We start from the raw sequence: 24,309 nt of genomic DNA, 5'->3' as shown, positions 1-24,309 counted from the left end.
TTATGTCCAAGTTTTATGAACTAGACCAACACACTTTCTAATTTATGGCTGTAATTCAACAAATACCCCAATTTGGCCAAAGTTCATTGACCCTAAATGACCTTTGACCTTGATCATGTGACCTGAAACTTGCACAGGATGTTCAGTAATACTTGATTACTATTATGTCCAAGTTTCATGAATCAGATCCATAAACTTTCAAAGTTATGATGGTAATTCAACAGATACCCCCAATTCGGCCAAAGTTCATTGACCCTAAATGACCTTTGACCTTGGTCATGTGACGTGAAACTCATGCAGGATGTTCAGTGATACTTGATTAACCTTATGTATAAGTTTCATGAACTAGGTCCATATATTTTCTAAGTTATGATGACATTTCAAAAACTTAACCTTAGGTTAAGATTTTGATGTTGATTCCCCCAACATGGTCTAAGTTCATTGACCCTAAATGACCTTTGACCTTGGTCATGTGACATGAAACTCAGGCAGGATGTTCAGTAATACTTGATTAACCTTATGGCCAAGTTTCATGAACTAGGTCCATATACTTTCTAAGTTATGCTGTCATTTCAAAAACTTAACCTCAGGTTAAGATTTGGTGTTGACGCCGCCGCCGTCGCCGCCGCCGTCGGAAAAGCGGCGCCTATAGTCTCACTCTGCTATGCAGGTGAGACAAAAATGAATTCAGCATTCAAAGAGTTAAAATGGGTATAAAATACTGCACAAAAAAAGAACAGTTGGCATCTCTGCCATCACCTTATATCAGCTAAACACAAGTAAAATTGATTGAAATGCTCTTGCTTTCTTCCCATCTGCTGTGTGGAAACAAAGAACAAACAAAGACACAAAGAACATGCCTTTCGGTGGCAGTAATGTATTTATGATGTCTATTATTGAACACAAGGAGGTACTAGCTGTAATGTATCCATGGCTTACATTAAGAACCCAAGAAGCACTGGGTGGTAATAATCAACATTATATACTTCAAAATATGGTTCAATGAACTACATGTCCTTAACTAGTGTTACTAAATTGGGGCAATGTCCAATCTCAAGAATGCCTATGAGATGGATTTACCTTTTTTTAAGATCGAATGTCGACCTAAGAAATCGATTCGGTGTCTGTTATTTTCTTTGTCAAAGGATGGGCAACAGAGGGTTGAGCTTTGTAGAATCATTCATCATTCCTTCCGAGGAGGGAACCCAAAATGAGAAAGATGAAGGCGAATAAAGGAAATACAATGAAAACAGTGAAGCAAGGGTCAATTGAGTGCAAATAAATGTGGACATAGCCCAAGTGCGAACCTACCAAGCTGTTATGTAACCACATAACATTCAGTGAGCGCATATGCTTAAGACACCTACAAAGTCCATGAAGGTGGAGGTTCAAACCCCCTGAGAGGTTTTTAACTTCTTTTGTGATTTTTAGCTTGGGATTCCAGCTCCAAAACCCAACCCGACCTACAGCAGGCACGATGCATGTGTAGCATGCATTCCATATGAATCAGTAACAAACACACACTTGCCTCCGGGAAATGCATTGAAAAGCCGAAGAAATAGAAAGCACACACCATAGAAAACATCCCTCCTCCCTCTCCAAATCTTCATCCTAATCATCATCAAATAAAATTATGCAGCATAAATTCACATTCGAATCATTCCGATTCTTCTCACGATCAACAGAAATCATTGCTCAAAATGTCACAATAGGAAGACAAAGCAATAAAATGTTTGATTAAGACACAATTAAGGTTACTAGGCAAAGGTTACATACATGTAACTGGCAAAGAACAGATACTTCTATCAAAATTCAAAAGAAATGACATTGAAGAAGTTCTGTCAAGCCAGTAATGTAAGTGACCTTTCCCCTTGCTATAATGAGATTACTAGTGACATTTTTGTGTCATTTCGTTAGTACAGCTCCGGAAGATTAGTGTGGCAAGATCACCTCGTATCACAGGGCGACGCCTTCGTCAATGATGCAGCCACCTAGTGGCGAGAAGGACTGTCGTAGCCGCCATGGCAGTGGTGAAGATTGCATACTGTTGTGGTCCAGGTCGAGTGGCATCTCCGACAAGCTCCTGAGCCTTGGCAAGGGCAACCTAAGCAATGGAATTCACAATAATAGTAATATTAATAGTCAGGGAATAATTTTGCTTACCAAATTTGATTTGCATTTTTGGTTAAAAGAGAAGAGCTCTCAACTAAGTTCTGTACATTTCTATTTGAAAATATGCTACACAAAAGAGTATTTGTATACCAATCTGTAAAAATTGTGGAGCTAATTTTGATGCGATACTAGGAAAATTATTCCCTGATAGTATTTGTATGACGCTTAAGAAAAATATAGAAAAAAAAAGGAATATCACATAAATATTGACGAGAAAAAAACCCCTGCACTCCAGAGAAGCAGAACTCTAATCTAGGCTTGTTTTCCCACTCCATCACTAGGATCAAACCAGGTTACAAACTTGTGAAATGCTTGCATCTGATTGGTCGAGAGCAAATTTCTTTGTGAAACACACTGCCAAATGACTCAAATATTCTCTCCATGATCCTAAGGTTAAAGATAAATGCCAGTTGTAGTAACGATTTCAAAATGCGTTGGTACAGAATCCAATAAGATGACCATCCAAGTGTCGGTATAATTGCCAAAGAATTCTGGAAGAAATTGTGCGATTGCTGAGCATAATGAGTATTGTATTTCATCAAAATGTTAGGTCTTTTTTAAAGCAATAAAAAATACACTGTCCCACATGTGCTCATCTGTGTCGGTCATCTCCAGTGTGATTGTTTTCAGCTTAGATTTCATGATTTCACAAAGATCAGGTTATGAAACTGAAGCAGATCTAGATCTAGGATGATATGGTAACAATTTACCTTGGTTTTAGGGGCTTTCTCATGAAACCAAGGACTCAGTTTTAAGGGAAGTGAGAGTGATCATTCGCTACCGCTCTCCTTAATCCATTTTTGGTAGAGCGATTTATCACTCGCCTCAGCAATTGCTCAACAAGAGTGACAGTCAATGATCAAACTGTTAGAGTCAACCTTGAAAACCTCATTCTCTGTCAAGGTTTTGTAAATAACACACAATTACATTGTAAGCAATAACAAGATGACATTAAAAAGTTAAATGAGATAAATATTGCATAGATCTATATCTGATTGTTTGTCTCTTTTGGTTGAGGGTTGTAAATACGTTCCTCCATCAATTTTGAAATCAGACAAGACAGCTCCCTTGTATGTCAAAGAAGAGCTTTTTGTAATGCTCTCCTAATGCTCCCCTTGAAAGTTTTAGGAGAGCTTTTTATTGCTCCCTCATAATCATAAAACTGAGTCCCTGTGAAACCAGTGTTTAATACAAATACTTTCATTTACACTGTATCTTCCATTAATCTAATTCTAGAGATGACATACCTGATCATTAGGGTTTCCGCCATTAGCAGGATCAAACCAGAGTGTCATGCAGGCGTCAGTATCAGCCGGGACTACAGTGTAAGACTTGTTCCAGATCTTCTCACACATGTTCTTGGCATTCCCAAACTTGGCCTCAAACGTCTCGCAAGTAGCATCGGCGGGGCATTCGTTCTCACCTAGGATAAAAAGAAATGGGATATTGCTGTAATAATGGCAACGATATACATTATAATAGTGTAGGAGATTATTTTGAACACAATGAATGTATTGAATTATTCTATTTCCTTTGATGTTACCTTTCCTTTCATGTTACCTTTCCTTCTAAACTGACTCCTTTATTCATCTCATGCTCTTCATTGCCTTCCTTTTATCTCCTGCTTTGCATTCCTTATACAATACCTTTGCAATGTTCTTTTCTTCATTTTCCTTCCTTCCATGGTTCAGTTGATTTACTCTGAATGGTTTAGCTTTAGTTAAAGTAATGTTTATTCATAGAAGCTCATTAATATTCATTTGAGAGCCTTTTATATTCATGTACTTCTTTTTGCATACAAATTATCTTATTTGAATATTTATTGTGTAAGAAATTTTTCATTCAAATAAACCCCGAGGTTGAGGTTGGTACACCACCTCCAGGCAGATCACCACAGGCAATCAAGGAGTCAAGTCGTGTCTTGTATAATTCTGTAGAGATATACCAAGCGTATATGCTCGCCCACGGCCACTCCACAATAGAAATCGTCACTGTACAAAGACTGTGGGAATTACAGGACTAAGCAGTGAATGGGTCAGGAGAACTCACCTGATGACCAGTCCCATCCTTTAGCCCAGTTATCTTTGCAGGTGTAGTCATTCCTGCAAGCCTCGAACCACACAGAGCAATCGGTGTCACACAGCGGCACATGCTCAAAACGCTCATTCCTAATGCTGATGTTATGCTGGGTAGACAAATTGGGATACACAGAGAAGAAAAGGGTGAATTTATCCAATATCAATAAAAACAAGAAAGAAAACACACTGAAAATATTACATCAAACACTTTCTAAATGAAAAACGTGGCATGAAGGAATTTAAGCTGATATAAGAAGGAAATAAATATCCATAAATTTGGTATCTATTAAAGCAAACCCTACATCCTTTATAACCTGTTCATCGACATATTAGTTCACCAAAATCTTCTGGCTTCTTAATATCCTCAATTGAAATGCCAACAACTAGCCTCTTCCATGGTTTCCAGGGAAAAGAAACTCTCTCAGGAAAGCTGTTAGTATGATAACAGCAGGCAATTTTAATTTTTTAGGGCCACTTGTAGACCTTTTTATGAAAGTGATAATTAACAGAGAACTTTTGTTGATTTAGATAATTTCCCCATAAAGATTAGTACCAAAAAAAACCCAGCTACATAACAGCAATTTTTTTCCGCTTAGCACAGTTTTGCTCAATTTGATGTACAATTGGGACAAAGACTATGGGATGGGCAAAGAAAATGTATCTAGTTTTTCATTTCCGTGGGGCAGCAAATACAATGATACGATTTCGCATATTATTATTTTAATTTTAAATTCAGGAGCAGAATTCAGCGATGGCAACATGTTGCATGTATTCACACGTAATATTTTACATATTATCATGTCCAAGAACCGTGGTTGCGTTTGCTGCCCCACGGAAAATCACAACTTTAGCCACCATCCCACAGTCTAACACATTAAAGAGTACTTACCGGTACAAGCCATGGGCCTACATTGGGGGAGCACTCGTAGAAGCATAGATCCTGTCTCATCCATTGCTCGCAGGACGACGACAGGGGCGTGTCGCAATGGTTCCATTTGAAGTCATGCCATAATGGCTGGATGTGAAGGTCCTCTGAGATTTCTTCGGTGCAACAAGAACGATCCCGCCATGGTGTACACTTGAGGTGGGTGCAAGAAAAAAGTTCCATTATCTTTGGGGACCACAGGGGGCCGGTCTTACAAAGAGTTACGATTGATCCGATCAATCGTAACTCTATGGAAATCCAACAGTGTCATATTTTTTTCCTACGAAAAATTTGCACAATGTCCTTTGTATGCAAAGAGAAGCACAGTGAGTTTTTTAAGAAAACAATGAGTGCATGAATATACATCATAGCTGGAAAATATTTTGAACAAACATGCATAATAGATGTTGACGTTGCGGGCCGTCCATAGTTGCGATTGATTGGATCAATCATAACTCTTTGTAAGACGGGGCCGAGGTATCCATCAATGTCATAATTTCTACAGGAAATTTGTACAATGTCCTTTTTGTTAACAAAGAGGAGCATACTGGAAAGTATGAAAAAAAAATTTGATGATGTAAATGTACATCACATCTAGAAAATATTATGAACAAACATGCCTTTTAGATGTTGATCTTGCTGGGTTTCCATAGTTGTGGTTGATTGATCAATCACAACTCTTTGTAAGATAGGGCCCTGAAATATGTTTGACTTTATAAAACAGTTGCGTACAGGTTTTGCATATGGGCCCGTTTCATAAAGGACTTGCAACTGTTGTAACTGCGCCATTATGGCAACTACCATGGTAACAGGGCTCAGCAGCCAATCAGAATCAAGGTTTACCATGGTAGTTGCCATAATGGCAAAGTTGCAAGAGTTGTAAATCTTTATAAAACGGGCCCTTGGTCTAAATAATTGCTTTGACTGAAGCCCAGCGCACACTATATGCTATCCAATGCGATGCAATTTTTTTAATAAAGCGCATTTTCCAGTAAATATGAAAATTCCAAGAAGTAAGATTATTTCATTTTAAGTTTGGCATAATGTATAGGAATAGTAAAATCATAATTTTGCCTTGCAGCAAGCCCTGTGGTCGGAGTAAGTGTAAATCGGCTTCAAGTTGTAGCCGATGATGACGTCATTACGATTTGGACTTCAATTTGCTTTTATTCCAAGAGGGAGGCTCGAACTAGACTGAATTTCGATTTCAGTAGTACTACCACTATCCTGAATTCTGATCGCTGAGATTTTTAGTCATATTACAATTTCTTTGAAATTCTGATCGTAACGAATCGTATAGTGTGTGCCGGGCTTTAGGCGACTAATTCGACTTTAATATCAAAGGTTGATTTATTATACAAGCTGCATGTACATTGTAAGCTATGGCGCAGAGAGAAAATGACAAGGCCGAGGCTAATTTGCCCCCAGTATCAGTTTGCGATGCTATATTTTTTTTGTAGAGCATGATGAAAAATCCCACAACCCAAATTTGGTGGTAATCGGTCCATGGGGCCCAAAAATATGACCTCAGTAAAGTAGTCCAATTGAAGTCAATGTACTATTAGCCTGGTTCCTAACATTTAGAACCAGTCAACCAGGCCAATAATACAACAACAAAAAATACAATAATTCACAAAAATTACCAAAATATGGTATAAAAAATGCTTGAATGCTAAAAGAGTTTTAGGGGAAACCCCGTTGTAGTGGTCCACCTGCACTCCCCCAATCAGTTATATCGGGAGAGACATGCGGGTCATAGTTCGCTTTTCGCCTCCCAGGCACAGGCGACGCCAAACAAATAATAATAATAAAACAGTAGGCCTAACTCCGTTTTTAAGGCTATTTTACGATTTTAGAGTACCAAACATTGATTTAAAAACAGGATGGACGAACCAAAAAACATAAAGTCTCGAATGGGGTCCTGATCCTGGCAACTACATGTACCTCCAATCAGCAGAAGGCCTGTAAAAACATAACTTTAAAATTTTATATTTCTTTATCCAGAATAAAGACCAGCTTGGTTTGGCCTTGTCCTCTTTATTGCACATACATGTATTTCCTTCCGGACACATTTAAAATGTGAATACTAGCAGATGATTTTCCAATGACGAGTCATTTCACTACTGTTGGGACCTTCAAAGTAAATGCCGACAAGGTCCCCAGTTCATCTCCCACAAAATAGGCAGAAAGCCTGAACAAACATAACTTTCAAAGTTTTTTTCCAGATGAATTCATCCAAAATAATCACTATAATACCAGGGGCGGTATTCTGAAAGCTCAGTTAGCACTCAATTTAGCATTTTGGTACTCTGAAAAGTCACGTAAGTGCCCCTTTCCTTATTTGGCACGGTTGCGTTGCGCGCACTTGCAATAGTACGCGTTATGACCGCGCGAAGACTTAATTGAGTAGTTACAAGACTTTTGGTATTCTGAAAAGTCTCATAGCGCTCAATTAGTGGACTTTCCAGTGGGGAAAGATAATGGTGATAAGAGGTCCATTAAGTCTCATCATCTCTTGCTAAATGTGGCTTTCGTTTCATATAAATATCATCAAATCGGTTTAATACTGCGACCAAAATTAGGAGGAAGGAAGAGAATAAAGGAGAACGGTATAAGAAGGGAATAAAGGGAAAGAAGGTGGTACAGAAACAAGTAAAATAAGGAATAGGCCTATATTTGGTAATAAAGAAATTAGAAAAGAGGGAAAAAGGAAACAGAAATTGTGTATTATTTTTCTATATTTTCTTTTATTATTAGCATCATAAAGTGTTTTGTTTTTGCACATTATTTTGACAATAATGAGATTGCCAAATAATGGTAGGTGCAGCAATGTTCAGGGGTGAATCAAACCTTGTTTCCGACAATAAAAAAAATAAGCATAGACCCATTTAGTATTTAAATGAATATTCTCTCATAGAATAAAATACAAAAGAAAAAAAATAGTGAGTGATGCCATCATTTTCCCACCTATAATATCTTAAATGTCATAAAATTTGTATATCCAATTTTAATAAAATTTCGACTACCGGTATTTAAAAAATTATGCTTGTTTGATTTTTAAAATCTTTTAATTCAAATCAGCATTTTGTTGGAGATTTCTCATATAAATGAAAAGTATGTTGTAAAATAAGTAGGAATCAAATTAAAAAAGAACCCCCCCCCCCCCGATCAGGGCCCTGAGACAGGCAAATAAAATATTGTAAAAAAAAAACAAAGAAAGCTACAAATGGAAAGAGAGAAAGGGACAGAATACGAATTTGGAGGTACATGTACATTAGTGCTCCATTAAATGGGTAACTTATGAGGAAAGTTATGTGGAAACTTACGAGACTTTTCAGAATACCCCCCCCCCCCCCTAGTGGTTTTAGCATTGTCCTCGTCATTGAACATAAATGTATTTCCTTCCGGATACATTTAAGGTGTGAATACATTGTAAAGATGATTTATATTGATATAAATGGGTGAAAGCGGCAGGATTAATTCCTTGCATGCACTGAGCGCCGGTGATGGTAGCTCGAGCTAAAGCCGGGGTAATAATAGCAGCGCTTTGTATCCTAAGGCAAAAGGCGCTTTATAAATACAGCTATTATTATATTCCAAAGCATGGAGTCATTGGACCACTGTCGGAAACTTTCATCAAATTGAATGCCAACAAGTGTATAAGGGAATTCCCCAATTCATCTCCCTCTATCAAAATGAAAAGGGGCGTTAATCTTTAAGTTGATTTCCTGTTCCTCTAGAACAATAAAAAGGCCTTGCAGTCTTCCGTCCTTGGTGGTTTTGATAGCCTTCTTAAGCGAACCTAATTACTCAGTCTGATTTGTGAACCATTATTTTACCAAAGTAAAAAAAAAAAATGGGGATGAAGATGCTTTGCTCTTAAAGTTCAAAGCACTATTACACATCATGTTATAGGCCATTGCACTATCTTTATAACTTTTAGTCTGGTCATGGGATTTTATCATAAAAGAAATTTCTCACAAAATTGGAAAATGTTGATTATATTCTATCATAGCACACCAAAGAGTATGCTCATAAGGGCCGTCTGCATCAGCCCGAGTTTTCAAATTAGCACGCTATTTCTGATCCGGCAAATTATCCCGATCTGAACAATCTCAAGATTATTTGTAATGGAGACGCAATTATTGCGCTAGTTGTTAGGATTAATCTTAAGATTGCAATCCCAAGTCAACTTGGGAATATTTGCAAAATAGCGCACTATTTTACGAATTATCCCGCTAATTCGCAGGTGCAGATGCTCCGGGATTATTTATTCACGGCGTCAGACCATAATGCAACGATGCCTCGCTCTTGCAGGAATCGCTCTTCTTGCGATGGTGGAGATGGGGTTTCTTGAATCTCGAGATTAATCGTGAAGAGGGCCGATCGGGCTAAAATCTTGAGATTGGGCAAACTCGGGCTGGTGCAGCACTGCCTTAAGATTTGGGGATCATCAAATGGATAAGAAATCAGACTCGAGTCTGCCGTTATCACATGCACTGCACACGTGTACACATAAATCATGCAAACACTTACTGATCCTGAACAGTGGCCGACTGTGCAGAGCTCATGGTCTTTTGAGCAACGAGAAAAAGTAAACTTCTAATCTCCGTGTACAAAAAAATTGATTACAAGTTTTTTTCAAAAATTTTTTATAATCCCACACCTTTTCATTATGATCAATTTTGTATAGTTTTTTAAATGTTATTTGTTATTCTTTGTATAATACATATATGTATTTAATGAGAATGTGGAAATCAATTCAAATAATAAAATGCATACGTGAGAGTACATGCGAATGTTCAACATGAGCATTTTTGCTGTGAATTGAAATGTTTTTAATGTTCCGGCATCTGAAGTGCACCTTTTTCATTGATGTTCTTCCTACATAGATAATCCTAGTGGTCAATCTTCACATTTCTCACAAGATTTTCCCTAAAAGGGATACTCGGGCTGAGAATATATCTAAAAATAGAGTAAAATTCAGAGCAAAATGCTGAAAATTTAATAATAATAATAATACACAGTTCTTGTATAGCGTATATCACAATTACGAATAATGTCTATGCGCTTCCAAAGGACTTGGATATTATTCATTTGGTGGTCTGATGATGTCACATCCCAACTTTCCTTTTTCTACATGAAATCATAATTGTTTCATTTTTTCATAAATGTGTAAATGATGTGTCTCCATAATAATGAAATAAGTTGCAGCAATAATTACCGAATGCACTTTAATTAATAATCAGTTGTCAATCAAATTGTTTTTGTTCTTAGTAAAAAATTTTTTGAATTACCTAATTTCATATTTACAAAAGAACAAGTGGGGATATGACATCATCAGCCCACCTAATGAATATTCATGAAGACATACCTAGAACTGTTTCACTGGGATAATGCAAATCTTTAAAATTCAATAACTTTGTTATTTGTTATCTGATTTTGTTCAAATTTTCAGCATTGTGCTCTGTGAATTTTAATCTATTTATTGAGATATAAATATCTTCAGCCTGGAGCATTCCTTTATAAATACAGTATGTCTTTCTAAATAAATGACTTTATATCCTCCTATCAATGCACTGAATTAAGGACAAAATTCCCTCCCTGCAAGAGCTGAGATAAATTCTGCTGTCCCATGACAAAAGGAAGCAAGTTGATGATTTTCAAAATTGACTTTTCTTTTTTATATACTTTATTTGGGATAATTTAAAGGGATGGTCCCGGCTGAAAATATTTATATCTTAATACATAGAGTAGAATTCACTGAGCAAAATGCCGAAAATTTCATCAAAATCGGATAACAAATAATAAAGCAATATTTTGTGAAAACAGTTGTCATGAATATTCATTAGGTGGGCTGATGATGTCACATCCCCACTTTCCGTTTTCTTATGTTATTACATAAAATCATATTTTTTTCATCATTTCATACTTGTGTGAATAATATGTCTCCCTTATAATGAAATAAGTTGCAGCAATAAATATCTAATGCACTAAATCAATTGCCAATCCAATTTTTCTAGTTCTTGGAGGAAAAAATTTGAATAAACCTAATTTCATATAATAAAATACAAGAGATTAAGTGAGGATGTGACATCATCAGCCCACCTAATGAATATTCATGACGAATGTTTTCACAAAATATTGCTAAACTTCAAAATTCAATAACTTTATTATTTGTTATCCGATTTTGATGAAATTTTGCGGCATTTTGCTCAGTGAATTCTACTCTATTTATTAAGCTATAAATACTTTCAGCCCGGACCATCCCTTTAAATACATGTACGTACATGCTGTACATGATGGATAATGCAAAGGAATTTTGTAGTCACATAGCCCGCAATATTTGGCGCAATTCCCAAAAATATAGACGTTTCAATAGCAAAAAACTCTCTATATTTCCACATAAAACAATGACACACTTTTCTCATTTGCTATTAAAGTAAGAAACTTATTCCACAGAGTTGCTTCCGTTTATCCTGGGATGACAACCAAGTGAGCATAACCCAAAATCTAAAAAATAATAATGCTGAAGGTTGAAACAATTCACCCAGTTACAAACGACAGGAAGTGTCAAAGACTGACCTGGCTGAAGAGATCACTTTCCGGTCCAGGCTTATCCTTTTGGTACTTTCCATCCAGACACCTATCAGTGTAGTATTCAATGGTCCTCTCTGGTTCCGAAGACTCGGCCAAGCACAGGTCCACTGAGATTAGGACCAGGGCCAGGAGAGCGGAGATGAGTGGTAGTTCCATTGCACTTCTTGTACAAATATCTAAAGATACAAATATTAAAAGATGTGTCATAAATAAGAACAAATATATCCTTCAAGTGTAGGGTACAAATAATAGAAGTATACAACTACATGTACATTTGTATTGTTTCTATTGCTTTACAACCTGGTCAACGGAACCTGGCATGTCCGCACACAATGCATCCACTTTCTCCACACCCTGGGGAGCATTCCAAAAATAATTCAAAGACTAAACTGCTTAACATACCGTACATACTACATAGGCTTTAACACCTGGGTGGAGAGTTACAAAGTGCGGATTGACCCCCCCCCCCCCCCCCCCCCCGTAAAAGGACGCTAGGCAGCAGTGGGATTCGAACACACGACCCACTGATTTCAGGGCAAGAGTCAGAACCGCTACACCACGATGTTTCCACCTTTCCCATTTTATAGCCAATGGGAGGAATAAAAATTCAGTACCAACGTGTAAGTAGGCAATCGTAAAGTTATATGAAACAAAAGCCAGGGGTCTGTAACACCGTGGAGGTAAAAAGAATGGAGAGATAACGATATGCAAATAGAATCCAATTTCTAAAGTACAAAAGAAATACACAGGTGCAGTGTATCCTTGGTCGCTACCTATGATGCCGCCAGCTTCATGCGGAAACTGAAAAGTGATTTATGTCAAAAAATAGATAACTGGGATATTTCCATTTTCCTTTGAGCATATTAACATGTATATATATTGAACAAATGACGAAATATACATCAAAGGCTTATTGTGTCATGCAATTGGGCGAAACATTGAATGATAACAGTTTTGAAATGTAATAAAACCTCATAACTTGACATTCTTAGAATCAACATTTTACAAATTTCCACACTATAAAAATATCATGAATAGTTTGTGAAATACATGAATTTCTGATGATGTGTGTCAGAACTGCGGCCAACCGCAGCCAGTCGAGAAATTTTAGATCATATTTCAAGAAATATTGCAACATTTATTTTTTGTCCCCTGTATAAAAAGTGACAAGGTGTCTGCTTATATTACCCGACCAGAGGCAGTGAAAAGTAGTTATACAAAAGCATGCTTTCTTTTGTAATTCACCTGTAAGTCTGTAGTTAGGCAGGAATATTTTGTCTTTTATCTGCAAGAAATATGCAATGAAACACATTTGTAACATGTTTTATCATTGCGGGATCAAAGTGGCTATAAAGGGAAAGTGTTTGATGGTTCTCCATGTCTTTAACTCCTTGGTAACACAATGCTTTACAACCAAACACAAACCTGAAAGAAGATGGTTACTGGCGAGTCTTTGAACACAACTCACAACAATCTTGATTAGCCACATTGTAGATTTTTTTAGCAAACATTTGTGCTACACGGCCTAGTCTTCAATTCTCATTCCATGTATCATCCTCCAAAACAGATTTCGGGGGGGGGGGGGGGCATTTCATCAATATTTTCATCCGACAAGTTTGTCAGACCTGACAACTGTCCTTGATTTAGGTAACAGTCGGGACGAAATGGGACTTGTCGGATAAAACGTCCAACAAGTGTTACAAGTCCTTTTTCATGGAACGCTCCCCAGATGTTCATATACAAGAAGCCAGTTCATAGTTCCACTCTGCGCATGATCAGAAGATTTTGCGCATGATCAGAGGAAGGTCATTGGTACTAAAGTGACACAGTGGTTTAAGATTTAATGAGATGAGCACCAACTTTGATGACCTGATTATTAATATATTCTTTTGAATTGTGTTTTTCATTCACATCCACAAACAGAACGATGAGACCAAGATGGACTGGTATTTCACATTTTGCCAAGTACATTGTACAACATGGTACATGTACAATTTGCATTCAAAGTAGAAATGCAACTAATACCTTCATACAGTGTTCATTGATGTGCTATTCTACAATGTAGTCACCTGGGGCCCGTTTCATTTAGAACTTGCAACTGTTGTAACTATGCCATTATGGGAACTACTATGGTAACCTTGATTCTGATTTGCTGCTGAGCCCTGTTACCATGGTAGTTGCCATTATGGCAAAGTTACAACAGTTGCATATTCAATCTTTATCCTGCTATGTAAGGCATGCTTACATAGTATCTTGCTTTGAAATCTGCCTATCATAATGAAAGAAATGAAAGGTCATTTGACCAAAATAATCCATGAAGTAACTACGAACTGGTCTATTACTGCCACATTGGGCAAGTGATGCCCAATATCAAAAGCAACTCCAAGAAAATGACTGACAATATTGCAATTTTATCCTTACTCAGGACTGGTGAATGAGTCTGCAACAAAGCTACACAAATTACCTTCAAAATTAATTGTATTTAACTACAATTTAACTACATGTAACTAGTACATTACAATCGTTCATTAACCACTTTTATCATGATTCCATTCTAGACTCATTACTTTTGTTATAATTGTGCACATCCATTTTATCACCATTTATTCCATCTTTATGAAATCCAGCAGCAATTTAAACAATAGCACTATCTGTACAATCATTCTGTCAAATATTGACTCTTGTTATTCACATTATTTGCCGAGTCTGCAAAATCCTATGTCGGAGCGTCTGGTATTTACCTATTGTATCATTACTTTGTGTGCTTTATTGCAGGTTATAAGTTCAGGTGATAAACCTGTACACAAAAACTATATAACTTTGAACCAGACCCCCCCCCCCCCCATCCGTCTGTAAAAAAAAAAAAAAGCCGTACTATTTGAAATAAGAACTGCATGGAGCAAATATACACGACTTTAAGACTAAATAAATAAATTGCAATTAAAAAGAATTGAAATTTTAACAATACAGTGCATATAAAAAAAACGGGACAGTTTTGAAAAGTCTATAAAAAAATTGTTTCAAATTATTATATCTATATTTTGATGTTAATAGCTGCTCTTAAAATCTTATCTTTTAAATGCCATTTAAAAACTTAATTTTGTTCATGCTTGAGCGAACACGGGACGTTCTTGTCGGGGGCTCAAAAAGAGGCTTGCGCCAAAATGGCAGAAAAGAGAAATTTGATGATTAGACTTTTGACTAATCAGCAGACTTCCTCTTATTCTTTTCATTATCTTTGCCATAATTTTCTAATTATGCTGTCAAATTTCATTTACAAATTTATTTATTTACCTGAATTATTTTGTTTTTCATTTAAACTTCTTTAACCTTTGAATTTTCCTTCAAAAGTAAGAAAAGAAGACTTTTTGTCAACCCAAGTAAGAAGATTTGCATTAATAATTGGGAGAATTTGTAATTATTCAAATCATTTTATTATAAGAAACAAATCATGTTATGGTACCTATAAAAGACATGAATCCTATTTTAAAGGGGTTATTGAATCCTTCACGAAGTTTAATGTGCTTGACAGGATAAACAGGAAAGGATTCATGTCTTTCAATGACAATGATGAATTGAGTCAATTTTGGTGGAGCAAGATATGGCAGATCGGGTAAAATGTATTAAAAAGTTGTGCAGCGAGCAAGCAAGATTTTCCACTTTTTTATTAAAACATCAATTTTTGTGATTTTAACAGAATATTCTGGAAATGATATCATATTTCTCTTTCTATGTTTTCTGTTATTTTCCTTTCCACTTTTTTTTCTTGGTCATGACCTTTTTATTCGGGGGGAGGGGTGGAGCACCCCGAGCCCCCATCCATCAGTATGCCCCTGTTCAAAGGCACCATAACTTTCGTAGCATTCAATGAAATTTGAAAAAAGAAACACGCTCTCCCATACTTCGGTTTTAAAAAAATTGTTCTTGCCTACAGAAGGAATATTCAAAGCTAAAAGAGAACATATTAAAAAGGAACATACATATTCAAGCAAATAAGTAGATTTGGAATTGAATTTTGACCGCATAATTTGAAAATTATGGCAAAGATAATGAAAAGGTTAAGAGGAAGTCTGCTGATTAGCAAAAAGTCCGACCATCATATTTATAATTTTATGCCATTTTGTCGCAAGCCTCCTTTTTAACCCGAGACAAAAACATTCCGTGTACGCTCAAGCATGAACGAAACTAAATTATTTTAATGGCATTTGAAGTATAAGACCTCAGAGCACCTATTGACACCAAAATATAGAGATCATAATTTGAAACAAAAATTTCATAGACTTTTCAAATTTGTCCCGTTTTTTTTTATACGCACTGTATAGAGAATTGATATCTTAAAGATCAAGTCCACAGTCTCGTAAAAATGTTGATTTGAATCAAAAGAGAAAAATCAGACAAACATAGTGCTGAAAATTTCAACAAAATCGGATGTAATATAAGAAAGTTATGACATTTTAAAATTTCGTTTATTTTTCACAAAATAGTGATATGCACAATTTAGTCACATGCAAATGAGAGAATCGATGATGTCCCTCACTATTTCTTTTGTTTCTTATTGTTTGAATTATACAATATTTCAATTTTCACAGAATTGACAATAAGGACCAACTTGACTGAACCATACAATGTTAAACAATGGTAATTCCACATGTTCAGTGAGAAATGAAACTTTGTGTTTGACTCTGGTGGCCATTTCCTAGTGTCAGTAGTAATCACAAACAGCAATTGCCAACATCCACACATACATGTACATGTACTTGTTCAGTTGTTTTATCTTTACTTTCCTTTTATTTTTGTAGCATTCAAATTTGATGACAATGTGCTTGAAACCCAAGTTGAACCATCAAGATAATAAACAAATATAACTTTTTGAAAGATATAAAAAGATAAGATAAGATAAGATAAGATAAGATAAGATATTTATTCGTCTTTCTTTCTGCACATACATTTTATCTTACAAGTGTGATTTCACATTCTACAAATGAAAATAAATTAACCATAAATCATTGTTACAGTAGAAAAAAAGAAACACAGCAAATAACTAATTACGTATTGAGAGAAAGACAAGGAGAACCCCTGAAAAAGCAAGGTTTGTAAGGCTAGGGTCTCCTTTGTTTCAAGTACATGACTGAATAGTATTCAGTGTGTACATGTAATATCTTTAGAAATACAAAAGAAACAAAACAACTTAAAAAATGCAACAACAATAAAACAAAAAAGACAAACTAAATCTAATCAATGACAAAAAACACACACTAAAAAGAATAGAATACATTGCTTGAATGTACAATTATGAAGTCTAAAAAACTAACAACAATATGATATAATTAAGTGATATATGATGGAAGAAGAAATAAGTATGGATAACATGGCATGAAAAAAAGAGGAAGATCGTATGTATAATAATAATAGTAAAGTAAAAAACAAAACATGACAAAAGATAAATGAATTTGAGAGCATTAAAAATCCATGGCATGGATAAAAGACAAACGGAAGTACATACAGCCTTCCATATCACATCTCATCAGCATAGAGAGAAGATTCTTTAAGAAATATTATTTAAGCCAATTGGGATTTACACATTTCAAATATTTGATTTGATTTATTTAGTCAACAATATTCACATGTTTACAGGTTATGAAACAAATTGCCAAATAATTACACATACATGTATGAAACACAATGGTAGGAAATGGGACCAGAAAATAGCACAAGTGCTAGTCGAGCCTGGCCCCACAGACAATGTATATTACAAATGAATATTTAAGAACAAAAAAAAAAAAAAAATCAATTACAATATACTCCTTGTAAATGGTTATCAGTAACATTATGAAGTTTCTTAATTGCAGACTTTTGCAGTAATTATATACTGTAGAATGTATGTAGGTGGTGTGCATTCACATAACAATTAACAAATAACTTTTTAGAGAATTCCTAAAACTTTTTCTGGATTTTTTTCAATTTGATTTCAACTGGTACTTTATTCCAGAAATCATTACCTAGAAAAGACAGCAAAAATTGACCTCTAGTTGTTCTTTAATAGTCTTGGAAGATTTACTTGTTTTTTCTTCTGTCTAGTAGGATAATTGTGCTCAATCAGGTTACAATAATCTGCTAAGGAGTGAGGTAAATTATTATTACGCAGGTCATAAAAGGTACATACTGATTATGCAAATCAAACACATTCATTTTTTGAGAAAGATACAATTCAGGCTGCTTTTGTATATATGCTCCCCCACACCTCTATTCCATAAGTAAGATGAAGCTCTATAAAAGCTAAAAATAATATCAAAGTAAATTTAGGTACGTACAGTGTAATGTCATAACCGAAACAAAATTTCTATTTTCTTATGTCTATAGATCTACTTTAATTAATCGATCATACATGTATATGCTCTTTCCACAATATGCTTGTCGATTGTTATATTTCTTGACAGAGTTTCACTTACTTAGAGTTATCAAACTGAAATGCCTTGAAGATAATCTATAGTTCAGTTTCCTAGGCCTAGATGTAGGGAAGGCCTTCATATTACACAAGGGTTTACATGTAGTTGAATCCTTACATTACATCAGTGTGGTTATATCATTTGGGGATCATACATACACAGAAACAGTGTAGGCCTAACTCTATTAAGGATATCAAATAAGCATTATGTTGAAAATTTCATCGAAATTAATGTTTTAGTTACCGGTAAATCTTTTTCACAAAATGGATCATAGTCTACATGCACAACACAGTGATATATGCAATTTGCAAATGAGAGAGTCAATGTCAATCACTCACCATTTCTTTTGTATTTCATTACATGAAAATTATGATATTGACAATTTTGCATACTTGACAAGGACATTTTCAGTTCATCATAAACTGAAAATGGCATCAGGAGCATGATTTGCTGGCACACTCGTATGATCAAGCTGCAAACATGGGGAAAACATGGCAAAAGAACATGAATGCGAACGATTGTTGGAACCTGATACCGGTACCGGCTCTTTGGAATTAAAATTTTGGATATTGATCACATGTATTTCACGAAGCCGGGAATTTACTTAGTGATCTAATTCTGAGCTGATTAGATTCTCCAGCTCCATAACATTACAACTTTACATTGCACTCTGACTCTGTAATTTCCCCCACCAAAAGGGGGAATTAGGAGAAATCGAGGAGGGTGTAATATAGCTCACCCTTCTGCCCTTTGGCTTTTCTCCATAGACTCTGTTGTCCAACGTTGTGTAAAGCACGGCACCAGCACTCACTTGTTAGATCTAACTTAGTACGAGTGGAGTCCTAAAAAAGTAACATTAAAGCTAAATGATAGTAGTTGCAGTAATATACTGATTCATGAGACAGTCTGTAAAACCAAGGTTAAGTATTACTACTATATCATCGTGGATCTAGATCTGGTACAGTTACATAAACTGAACTTTGTGAAATCATAATATCCAAGCTAAAAAAGGATCACACTGAAGATCGCTAACACAGATAGGCACACGTGGGACAGTGTATTATTATTAGTGGAATAAAGACCCGACACGGCGACGGAAGTGACAGAATCCGCGCTTATTTTGCTTATTTCTCAGCAATTACACAATTTCTTCCAGAATCCTTTGGCACATATTTTTTATTCAATCATACATTACAAACACTAAACAGACACTCTTTGGTGATTATACTAAGTTCTGTAAAGTCATTTTGACTTTGAAATTGTCCCCACAACTGGAATTATCTTTAACGATATGGCATTATCAATGATCTGCAGGCTGCATATTTCGACCTGTCCGACCATGTCCATACTCCATGGCCATGCCGACTCCGAGTCTGTGACTCGTGCGCCAGACAATAGCATTAGCAGGACTAAAGTAAAAATGTCAGAAAATGTTTAAAAACAGCAGATTTTTCAGTCTAGTTCAACTACACAAGCAAATTTCAAGTCAAAAATACAAATTCTAAATTACATCACAACTAGTCTAGGCACAGGCCACAGCCACATGGGCCAGGGCAGCCCGACAGCAGGGCCAGGGCAAGCGCGGATGCAGGCTTCGGAGTTCACATGAGCTGATCAAGAGCCCGTTCCCGCGGCCGCTAGCGCGGCTAAGCTAAGCGCGCCGGCGACGGTCGTGAAATTGGCCATTGCATGCTGCAGTGCAGGCGCACTCAGTCTCAGCTCCGCTCCGAACAGAAGCACATAAATTCATTTAAACTCATTATATTAGAAATATAATAAAGATAAATAAAATAGTAACGTACTTACATATAACAACAGGAAGCACTTTCAGTAGGTAGTTATCCCTAACTTGTAGTTGTATTGTTTCAAGTAGATCTAAATTCAGTTTCTGGTAGTGGATGGAATCATGCATAAACGACATGCATTATGTAAGGAGCGCACGTGCGTCAAGTTTTACTAGTTTCTTTACCAGCCCAATGTTAGTTTCCTTCTTTCTCGATTATCACAAACCTGGGAAATTTGCATTACTAACTAAATTCAGGGGAACGGAACATTTATTTTTTTCATAAAATCAATAAGAACCTACACTTGCGATGACAAGAAAGAGTGTCGATTTATGATGTTCATGCGAATTATCTTGCAACAAACGCATAATGTACGTTTACTAAAGACTACTACACGAAAAAAAAAACCGGAATGGAATGGAAATGTACACTGAAGAAGACCGACTCAGCAGATCAGCCAATCAAAACAAAGAAAAGTTGTGAGAACATAGCATGGAGCTACTAGAGATAGAGTACCGAAGTGTGACGTCATCAATTTTCCAATTTTTCCATTTTTTATACCATATTTTGGTAGAGCATGATTAGGAACCAGGCCATGCATTGACAGCTTTTATATGGGGCCAATTATGTACATGTATTTATGAGGCCCCCGGTCATGGACCGATTCGCACCAAAGTTTGGTACAGGGAGGAATTTCATGATGCTCTACCAAAATATGGTATCAAAAAATCTTAAAACCTAATAAAAAAAAGTTTTTTTGTGACGTCACCACTTCGGTACTCTAGAATGGAATGCATCATGTTATTTTCAAGGTAAAATAGATTAGTTGCAACAAACAATTACATCAGAAAGTCTTGAAAATCAAGGTTAATCATACATCTAGATCTGGTAAATTGAAATAAAGTCATCTTTGTGAAATCATGAAATCTTAGCTGAAAACCTATATATACAATTCTGATGATCACTACCACAAAAAGGCATCTAGGCCTATGTGGGACAGTGTATTAATATTGTTTGGTAAAATAACCGGCATTATTTTGATGGAATTCCGTGCTTCATGATTTTCCTTATTTCTCAGAAGTTACATAAATAGTTTCTTCCAAAGTAATTTTGCACATATTTTTATTCATACATTCAAACAATTGGGAGGTAATTTCATTGGATTCTGTTCGATCTCATTTCCACAACTGGTATTTATCTTTCAGCCCTGGGGCTCGCTTCATAAAGAGTTGCAAATGTTGTAAATTTGCCATTATGGCAGCTACTAGCTGACCTTGATTTTGTTTGTGACATTTTAAACATGTTAAATTTTCGGGTTAATTTCACAAAAACAGTTGTAATTATGCACTCAGTGAGTCCCTGGTATGCAAATGAGGGGAGTGATGACATCATCCATTAACTATTTCTTTTGTATTTTATTATATGATAGAAATATGAATATTCTAATTTTCTCCTCATTCGCTGTGAAACAAAGTTTTCTTCCTCCCTGAACATGTGAATTAACATTGTTTTAACATTTTATGTTTCAATCAAGCCGGTCTTTGATATCAAATCTGTAAAAATTTAAATATAGTAGGCTAGAATTCAAACACATGTCGTGCATGCACTGTAAAAACTGTTGCGTTAGAACTGACACCACTGAGTTTGCGTTAATAGAGGACCACACCCTGAGGTGTTAAAATTACACCCTAGAGATTGAACATAATACCAAAGAGTGTGAATGTATCAACCAAAGGTTGAAATAACGTCCATAGGTGTTAAACTAACTCTTGTCAATTTAACACCGGTGTAAAATAACTGATGTGGTCCTCCATGTACACCGGTTAACACCACAGTTTTTGCTGTGTGTACACACATGTCGTGATTCCAATATTGGTGGAAGTATTGCCTTGTATATTTCCAAAAACATTGAATTCGTTGAGAGACCAGACCTGACTATAATTCCTTCAAACTAATTTTATTGAAATTGTTAATGTTAACTCTAAAAATGTAATTGTTGGGAATGTCTATATGCACCTCCCGAAAACGAAATTGACTCGTTTTTACATGACATGGATTCTTCTCTTTCTCAAATATACATAATGAAAAAAGTATTATACTTTATGGGAGATTACAATATTTATTTATTAAATACTGAAAGCCCGGCACACATAAAGACAAGAGTTTGCTGATACTATGTTCTCATACAATTTATTCCCAGAAATCACTTATTGCATATCATATTAATCTGCTTCCGTATTTAGATAACATTTTTACAAATGCAATCCAATTTGAACATGAAAGTGGATTCTCTGACATTTCAGATCATTTCCCAATATTTTATGTTGCAAAAAAGTTTGATGATAATTTAATTTCAAGGTAACCTCGTCTGAAGTGAATGATAAATCATTCTTGGATCGATTGCTTAAAAAGAAATTGCGCTGTTTAGACTGGAAACCAATCTATGCATCCAAAGATGTCAACCATGCCTATGATCTGTTTTACTCAATTTTTTTTTATGATGCTTATAATGAATGTCTTCCTATTAATAACAGTAAAACAAACAAAATAGGATTCCATAAACCATGGATTACTTCTGGCATTATGAAATCTATAAACCAAAAAATATCTTTTATAAAAAAAATCATAGATACTCTGGACCAGCAAAGATTAAAAAAGGAAAGAAGAAAATTACAAAAGCTACAAAAGCAATTTGGTAAAAGAGAATATCATAATAAAAAAATGTAACACCTTAAAAGGTAACATGAAGAATTAATCATATATAGTATAAGGGGGAAAAACTCAATTTTCTCTACCAACAAAAATGTATCATATTAATGAATCTTTTGAAACCAATTAAATAAAAATCTAATCGTAAAGATATTGTTAATTATAGAACAAAAATGTTTTACCCAGCATCTTCTCGAAGATACTAGAAAAAAATGTTTTTGAACTTTTGTACAGTTTTTTTGTAATTATAATAATATATTAGTTTGATATATAATGCAAGAAATAGATAAGGGAAATCTCACCATTGGTATATTTTTGGATCTCTCGAAAGCATTTAACACCGTCGACTAAGACATACTTCTTAAAAAATGAAATATTATGGAATGAGAGGTCTCGCTCTTGATTGGTTATTTTTCAAATCGTATACATTATGTTGTGGTCAACGGTGTCAAGTCCAATTTCAGTCATGTACCACACGGAGTTCCGCAAGGGTCCGACCTCGGCCCTTGTAAATTGTTTCTTGATCCCTAATTTCATACTATTTGCTGATGATACCAGTATTACTCTTTCTCACAAAAAGATTAATAATATTAATCTCTTTCTTTCTTCCTTTCTTCCTTCCTTCCTTTCTTTCTTTCTTTCTTTCTTTCTTTCTTTCTTTCTTTCTTTCTTTCTTTCTTTCTTTCTTTCTTTCTTTCTTTCTTTCTTTCTTTCTTTCTTTCTTAATCTCTTTTTCTTTCATTCTTTCTTTCTTTTTTTCTTTTTTCAATTGTAATCATTTCTCATAAATATATGCACTTGTTTTCCTTGAATATTCATTGTCATGTCAAACATTGTTTTAATTGTATACTTGACATGCTTGACTTTTTGTTATTATACTTTTGAATATTTTTTTCATTTGAAAAAGTTGAAAGAAATAGTAATTTGCGAGCTAAGCCAAGAAAATTAATTTACAAATATTTTTATTTCGTAAAGAGTGTACTTCACAGAGCCTAAGATCTAAAGATGGCGCTAGCCTGATGGAGTCAGAGTTATCATGAGTTAATTTACTACTCTGGATGCTATTCAGTGCCGTACGGGCTCAAAAACTAGAAGAATAGCATTTGAGTCGTGACGTCATCCAATTATAAATTTGCAAAAAAAAAAGAGAAAACAAAAACAGATAATTTCATGAAACGAGTCGTGAGAGTCGAAATAAAGTCGACCAATTTCATTTCCGTATATAGGTATCAGTGGCGAAATGTGCCAATATTTTTAGGAGGTCAGGCAGGACGAATATATGGCAAAATTATTATTTCAAAAAAGCTGGGAGCGAACGAAGCGAGCGAAAAAATGTGACTACTTTTAATACAAAAGCCTAATTTGGTGAAAGATTTTTACATGATATTCAGAAAATAATACCTTATTTCATTATTTTTTTCTTTTCCTTTTTTTTTTTCTTGGACATGAAAACTTTTGGTGACCATGGCCAATAGCCCCCATCCGTACGCTAGTATAGTAGGTATAACAGTTTAGGCAGTTTGCAATGGTATGATTCAGATTTTATGAATTTTTAAGTTATTTGATAACTATTATGGTTGCATAGGGTGAGCTTG

General features: G+C 35.3%; 1 protein-coding gene across 2 annotated transcripts; it reads right to left on the bottom strand.

Annotated features, from left to right (window-relative positions):
* Positions 1-678: 678 nt before the first annotated feature.
* On the bottom strand, positions 679-20,169 carry LOC129272336 (folate receptor gamma-like). Of its 2 annotated transcripts, none has more exons than XM_064107448.1 (6): positions 20,028-20,169; positions 11,761-11,951; positions 5,140-5,328; positions 4,222-4,357; positions 3,420-3,595; positions 679-2,104 (listed from the first exon to the last, which is right to left on the bottom strand). In XM_064107448.1, exons 1-6 carry the CDS (start codon positions 20,140-20,142, stop codon positions 1,976-1,978), a joined length of 936 nt encoding a protein of 311 aa, XP_063963518.1. In that variant the 5' UTR covers positions 20,143-20,169; the 3' UTR covers positions 679-1,975. The 2 variants fall into 2 exon arrangements, with proteins under 2 accessions (XP_063963518.1, XP_063963519.1); XM_064107449.1 differs by having other exon boundaries at positions 20,024-20,099.
* Between the last annotated feature and the right edge of the window lie 4,140 nt (positions 20,170-24,309).

Source organism: Lytechinus pictus, chromosome 12 (assembly GCF_037042905.1).
Source record: "Lytechinus pictus isolate F3 Inbred chromosome 12, Lp3.0, whole genome shotgun sequence".
NCBI lineage: Eukaryota > Metazoa > Echinodermata > Echinoidea > Temnopleuroida > Toxopneustidae > Lytechinus > Lytechinus pictus.
Note: the sequence above shows the minus strand (reverse complement) of the source record. Positions and strands in the feature narration are given on the sequence as shown.